At 41.1% G+C, this 6,842-nt stretch overlaps 1 protein-coding gene and 2 long non-coding RNA genes across 3 annotated transcripts; 1 reads left to right on the top strand and 2 right to left on the bottom strand.

Moving 5' to 3' along the window:
- LOC134883532 (uncharacterized) lies at window positions 1–1,569 on the bottom strand. Its single transcript, XM_063911972.1, has 3 exons — window positions 1,505–1,569; window positions 1,163–1,297; window positions 1–977 (listed from the first exon to the last, which is right to left on the bottom strand). Exons 1-3 carry the CDS (start codon window positions 1,508–1,510, stop codon window positions 468–470), a joined length of 651 nt encoding a protein of 216 aa, XP_063768042.1. The 5' UTR covers window positions 1,511–1,569; the 3' UTR covers window positions 1–467.
- A 1,490-nt stretch (window positions 1,570–3,059) lies between these two features.
- On the top strand, window positions 3,060–5,978 carry LOC134883419 (uncharacterized). The gene is made up of 5 exons (XR_010168276.1): window positions 3,060–3,177; window positions 3,260–3,381; window positions 4,111–4,155; window positions 4,286–4,378; window positions 5,331–5,978. It is a non-coding gene; the product is annotated as an uncharacterized LOC134883419 (long non-coding RNA).
- Window positions 4,115–5,793, bottom strand: LOC134883480 (uncharacterized). Its single transcript, XR_010168283.1, has 3 exons — window positions 5,506–5,793; window positions 5,306–5,414; window positions 4,115–4,343 (listed from the first exon to the last, which is right to left on the bottom strand). It is a non-coding gene; the product is annotated as an uncharacterized LOC134883480 (long non-coding RNA).
- Window positions 5,979–6,842: the final 864 nt, after the last annotated feature.

Raw genomic sequence — 6,842 nt, 5'->3', positions numbered from 1 at the left:
GAACTTTGCTAACGTTAGATATGGTCAGCAGAAAAAAAAAGCTTTGACAATAAAAGTGTGTGGTTAACTGGTGAAAGTATGATGCTGACGAGTTAATACAAGCGTGTATGAAAACAGTTTGTCGATTATATAATGTTAACATATTGTTTTAGTCATCCATCCAAAGTTGTAAGTGAGATCAGAAATGGGAGCTAGGCTAAAGCTAAACGATATTTGACGAGATGCATAGATCTTCGTGCTCCCGGCGCCATGTGACCTTATCATTTTATCTCTGTCACATTCACATATCATTCATGTACATGCTCATAGTTCTGTGTAACTTACACCAGTCATAGACATGACGAGCTACTGTTATCAAAGCAGTTAAAACAAAAAAACCTTCAAGAGAAAAGACACAGAAAGGTTGATATGGTTTGTTGCAGACTAGTCAAAAACAAGCCTGCATTCATTTATTTATACTGTATTAATTAACTTGTAAATGTAGATACTTTTTTTTCTGCCACCTTTTTCTCGTTGATGGCAGAGAGGCCCCTGTTTCTTATCCGGATCTCTGCCCCCAGCCTACACATTGTAAATTTTTTAATCGAGATTTCCTCGATTAAAAGGGCATGTTCCGGGTGGTCTCTGTGGAACTCTTTGAAGGCCTCTGTTCCCTCCAGTGTCTTCTCAAGGTTCTGTCGTACCCCACTCTTTGGCCAGAAGGTATTGATGTTTCTTCCAAATGCCTCCTCCAGATCCCTCACCGCATTAAAGAACCTGGTTGAAGGCCTCATCAAATTCGCGTTGGGAGTGAAGCGTTTGGCTTCCAGAAATGGGTGCTCCTGTGGAGACGCGTAACTGTGATCATGCAGTGTGGAGCCCAGCAGCAGCACTTCACAGTGATGACAGACCTGGATGGCTTGATCCTTCTGCAGCATCCTGACCAACCAGCCGGCAACATAAAATAGCCCCTCTTCGAGGATACAGTCACCAATGGTCTATGGAGGTAAGCGGAAAAAATCTTAGTTTACATGTAAGAGCATATATAGGATGTATTGCATATTGTAGCTTGTCAATTTGCATTTATATTTTAATAATATATCAGTGTATTGATAATGTAGTTAGTTAGGATTTTATGCAAGTGAAATGCAGTGACTGTGTGTTGGTTGTATAATCAGATGACCTGGTCCTCCACAATATCCTGCGCCACCATTTCCTCAGTGGTCCCCTCTGTAGGCAGTGTTTTGGGCTGGAGAGTGAGGGTGGCTGGATTGTGGTCCCCGGGGGATGGAGTGGTGGGCTGAGGTAACATTTCACTCTATGGAGGTAAGTGGAAGTAATGTTAATTCACACGCAAGACATGCAAGGGCATATTTAGGTTGTATTGCACATTGTAGCCTGTGCATTTATATTTTAGTTATATATCAGTGTAGTTTGTATCATTATATTTGTATTTTACTTTGTATTATTCCTGACCCATAGTTATTGTTATCATAATAACAATGTTGTCTACAATGACCTGCACCTCCATATCCTCATTGGTCCTGGAAGGTGGAGCGGCGAGTTGAAGGTTGGCCAGAAGAGGAAATCCGGCATCTTCCTCACAGTTGGAGGTGTTCGACAGTGATGTCATGATATGCAACACACTCAGCCCCCTTAATGCTGCCGTGAATTCCATGGCGCTTGGATTGTATTTGTGCCCTCCTTTGCCACGGATCAGAGAGAAAAGGTTCTACTCACAACAGAAGGAGAAGGTTGTTAGTGATTTTAATTGCTTAATGCTGCTCTCTGGTCTTAATTATGTTGTATGTTTAAGTTCAGGTATCCACTGGATTACCTCAATGCAGTCCTGGTTGAGCTTGGAGGTGCACAAATATTTCAGGCCAGCAGCTGTGGTACATTGCTTTGCAATGTACAGAATGCTCCTGATGGTGGTGATCAAGCCATTCTGGCAAGGAGGTTTGCGCTTGGACCTTTAGTGGTGAGTGAAAGGGGGATCAGTTTAATTGTTGGGGATCAGTTTAATATTTGGGGAGAATTAATAGTTCATATACTTCAATAGTTCATATAGTTAAAAGGATGTCTGTGCCATGTTTGTTTATTTGTTTACTTTTTCACTAGATTTTTTGAAGATCTACCTGAACTGCCATCCTGCTATCCAACCCATGGAGCTGGCCAGGAAGGTCTCCTTCTCCTGATTTCCAGCACCAAGGGGCCTCCTCCACGGGTTAGAGTCCCTAACAGATCTTGTTTATAAAGACATGGCATCAGTGAGACAGGCGAATAAATGGTTACAAAGGTATGAACGTGATTTATGGTTATTTTGTGCTAACAGAGATGTGTCTGGAGCTATTTGAAGCTTTTTCACAAAAACAGAGTGGACAAGCTCATCAGGAAGGCCAGCTGGTGGCAGGGACCAGAACACTGAACAGTCTAGGCTCTATACTGGCCAGCCCTGCTCACCCACTCCACCCCCTGAAGGTGGTAAACAGCAGTTATCTTTTCACGCTCTACCTTGAATTTAGGACGTCAAAAAGTCTGTTGACTTTGTCAATGAAGTCCGCGGTGCCCTTGGCCTCAGGTGGGAGTCTGTTGAGTGTGACCATTGCAGAGATTCCTGGGAGAGAAGATGCTACTATGGTAAGTTTTGTGAGTGAAATGGAAAAGTGAGTGGAATGTGTCTGAAAGTGAAGATGTGTCTGAACCATACCAGCAGAGACTGAATGGCTGAATATCTGAGTGGCCAAGCTCACTCTCATCTTTGAAAAAGCTGGGAGATGGATGTGCTTGTGTGTGAGCTTGGGAGCCATTCGGATCGTGTGCTGCCGATCGATCTCATAGAAATTGGCGATGTGGCGCCAAAGAACATTTATTCCCTCCGTCTGAAAAAGGTAAGTACATTTTATTTATGTATCCACTCACTCACATTTTAAGCCACATTTCAAATGTTGCTTGCTTTAAGTAAAGTTCTTACCTTCAGGCCATGCTTGTGGAAATTATTCCTGATGGACTTAATGAGATGAGGGACATCAAAGATGATGGGAATTTTCAGCCCTTCTGCCTCCACACAGTGGGAGTCATCACCCCCCCCCCTGAGGGTCTAGAGTGGCCCCAAGCAGGTGTAAGGCCCGGACATTGGTGGTGGCTTGGTCACACACAATTGCCTGAACCTAACATGTAGAAAAGTATCAATGCATGGTAAGGATAAAGGTGAAAGCTGTATGTTATGCAAAAGAGATGGTTCTGAGTTGTGTGTTCATTGTACTGTACGTACTGTCAGGCCTATAGCCTGCAGGTGGTGAATGGCTCCCCTGATGGTGTCTGCAATCTCCTCCGACAGCATGGAGCTGGAGGAAAAGAAGTATCCAATTGGCTGGAAGACATTGGGAAAGTGCTTGTTAGGTATGTTTCTCACATAATGAATGATTCCATTCTCAGTAATGGAATAGAATATAAATTGTTGTAGCTTACCTGCTTCCACTTCCCCAGGATTCCCCTGGTCATCAGGACCATTGCGTGCTTGGCGGCATTTCCGTTAGCGGACACCCCATAAATAGTGTCCGTTTTTCTGTTGTAATCGAACTGCCTTTTTATGGCCATTTCCTCAAAAATTAGTGTGCATAGCCTCTCGGCAGATGTCATAGAAGAGACCTTCAGTTTCATCTGGGCGAGAATCCCATGGAGGTAACCTGGCTGTTGGGGATGTAATCAGAGTTGGAGATCAATGTGTAAGTTCTTCATTTACTTTGAAAAAAGCCAAAATCTAAATTGGATACCGATCAGAGGAGAGGAAGATGAATTGAACTGAAAATCTATCCATCCATCTCCCACAGAACATCACTAGTTTCTCACACTGTTCTGATTTGATATAGGTCTATAATAAGGTGTATTATTGTTGTAGCCTAGAAATCTAGATGCATCCTTGCAATATTTATATAATATATAGATTATCTACAGTACAGGGTTTAGATCTAGTCAGTGTGCAAGTGCGCCATATCAGACAAAACCTTGTATTCTTGAAATCTTCATTGGGATTGTCTGTTTTATACATTTTTCTAAATTTGGTCTCTACAATGATAATGTCTCATGACTTATTGCAAAATGTTTATTGAAATAACATCTTTCTTACAGAGAAGTATCCGACTCGTGCCGTAACGAATCTGTGAAGAGTTGTAGGTGAGGGCAGTGCAAAAATACTGCGCAAATATCTGTAATTCTTAGGGCTGCTGTGTAGAATTTGCAGCCCCATTTCCTTCAGAGTCCTTCCAAATCTCCTCCCTCTACCCTTTTTCCCTGCCTCTGACAGCTGGGCCCGGATGAAATCACGGCACTTTTCTGAGCAGTTGGGCAGGATCTCTTTAAGGCTACATGGGGAGAAAATGTTAAGTCCAAAAAACAAGTGTGTACAGCTACATTATACTATTTCCAAAAGTCAAAACCTTTATGCTGTTGTAGACCTTTGGTAATACATTTTGTGTATATGACATATACAGGAAAAAGTAATAGAAATTCAGATCAGGAAAAGGAATGGAAAAGTTAGGGCATTTTTAAGTTTGACTTCAAGTGGGTACTCTGTAATTGTACACCTTATTCTGTGACTGTGTTTTACTTACACTAATGAAACCTCATCTTATTAACTTAGGGCAGAATTTTCCGATGTGCTTACCTGCACACCTTTTAGGTCAAGTTAGTCTGTGACTAAAATGTCATAAGGCCAGTTGTGTATTCTTGCAACAGACTTAGGACTTTTGCAAAATGCGTGCAGGCTGAAAAGCACACAGCTATGCACTTTTGAACTTTTGCAAATGGAAGAATTCTGCCCTTATTGTTTTGTTGGCCTTACTTTGACTGTTTAGCCTTTTGTCCCTTCGACTTTTTACGCTTTGCCTTTGCCTTTTGACCTGCACCCTTTCTTTTAAGCAGCGCCACCTCAGCCTCCAGTTCTTTAATTCTCTATAAAAGACACAAAGGCATAACTTCATAACTGAATAGTGAAATGCTACGTCATTGAACAATTCAACCTCATTTTTCTTGTTTTTCTTCCAGAATCTGCTCACTGAGATGGTTACCTGTCTTAACTGCTCCTCCTCTGGTCCTTTCTCTCTCTTTTCATCTGTCCCTTTTTGTGTATTTGCCCTTTCCTCTGTTCTTTCTCCTTCAGTGCCTTCTTCTGTCCCTTGTACTTCAAGAGCTCCTTCAAGAGCTACAATTTCCCTTTCCTGCACCTTATTCTTTTCATCTTTTGAAAGTTTATAAATGTTAATATTAGTCAGTCTGTCATGATAATTTATGAACTCTGTTAACTCATCGTTTATTGTCATCTTACCTCTGTTGATTCTCTGCCTTTTCAGAGGAGGAGAGGCAAGCAGTGGTGGGTTTCCACAGTTCACCAATGTGGGGATGGCTTCTTGTGTGAGTGCTTTTCTTCCATTAGACTAGTACAGAACATGAAGGACATCGTCAAGGACAGTAATGTCACTGTTGACTAAAAATGTTTCACTAATGTTACACACCAGCACAACTCACTTTTCGAAGAAAGCGCTCCTCAAAATGTAGCTCACACACCACATATCCTCCCTGCATCATTTCTGCATGGGACAGACTAAGTCTGAGGTCAGCCCTTCTGATATTAATGAGCCATCTTTTCCTCCTGAAAGTGAAATCTGATTAAATGTAGTCTTTTTGGACCTGTGTTCTGTTGTAGGTGTCTTGGTTTTCATTCCGTTTCTGTTCAGCCACAACTTTGTTTGCTGTATTGTTTTGTTTACTTGTGTGTGTGTGTGTGTGTGTGTGTGTGTGTGTGTGTGTGTGTGTGTGTGTGTGTGCTCTCTTCTCTGTGTTCTCTTGTTAAATTGCTCTCTCCTATTTTAGACCGCTCACATCATCCCCTTCATTTAAGTTTTTAGCTGTATAGGTGTTTTTGCACGTTTCAATTGGGTACAATGAATTGGGTATTACTTTCTTCTGTTCTGTTCTTGTAATCTCTCATTCACGAAGGCTTTGAAGTCTGCAGTTGTATGTATTTATCTATGTATCTATCTATATGTATATATATATATATGTATTTATGTTATCTATGTATGGAGTAATGACATCCATGAAGACCATGTGTTGAGCTCCTAAATGCTGACATTTTTTTTTCTCTGCCACCTTTTTCATGGAGAGGCCCCCGTCCCTGTTCCATATTCTGATCTCGGCCCTTAGCCTGCACATTGTAAATTATGTAATTGAGATTGCCTCATTTAGCTGGCATGTTTCTGGGTGGTGTGTGTATGTGTTTGTGTTTTAAATAAAAGTCATTAAAATCAGTCCAGTTACAAGGCTGATGCATGCTTTTTTTTTGTCTGTGTTAGGATGATGATGGGCAATCAATCCTAAGATTACCCTGAAGGCACACCTCCTTTAGCATTTGACAAATTATTCGCAGACCTGTGTTTATGAAGTAATTGAGCAAAGTACAATCAGTGATGTCTCTAGTCACATTTGTCAACTTCCTTCAGGCATTGACAATTGCGCAGATTTTCCCTCCAAATTTTTTAAATACCGGCTTTCTTGCGAAGCCGAGCGCAGATAGGCTGCATATAGTACAGATATAACTGAATATAGAAGGAAAACATGTTACCTTTCATCATCCTTGGGGAAGCTGAAATGGGACAGTCCTTTTTGAGAATTTTTGCAATTAATTGCAGCACACTGACGCGGCATCTTTATCTTAATCAACTTTTTTTTACGGAATGTTTAATGTTTAATGTTCTAGAAAGCAGGATTTATCCTTAAGGTAGCAATATAGCAATATCGAACATACGCTCAAGGTAAGAAAACAAACACATGCTCGTAATCAGTTAACTTTCAAATTTATTTTT

The sequence above is a fragment of the Eleginops maclovinus genome, chromosome 1 (assembly GCF_036324505.1).
Source record: "Eleginops maclovinus isolate JMC-PN-2008 ecotype Puerto Natales chromosome 1, JC_Emac_rtc_rv5, whole genome shotgun sequence".
NCBI classification, from domain to species: Eukaryota; Metazoa; Chordata; class Actinopteri; order Perciformes; family Eleginopidae; genus Eleginops; species Eleginops maclovinus.
The sequence above is the reverse complement of the archived record's forward strand: the minus strand, read 5'-3'. Positions and strand labels throughout refer to the sequence as shown.

Coding starts and splice junctions, on each gene's coding strand:
- LOC134883532 (XM_063911972.1), bottom strand. Junction 978..1,162: donor AGGATATTGTGGAGGACCAG/GTCATCTGATTA, acceptor TTACCTCCATAG/ACCATTGGTGACTGTATCCT.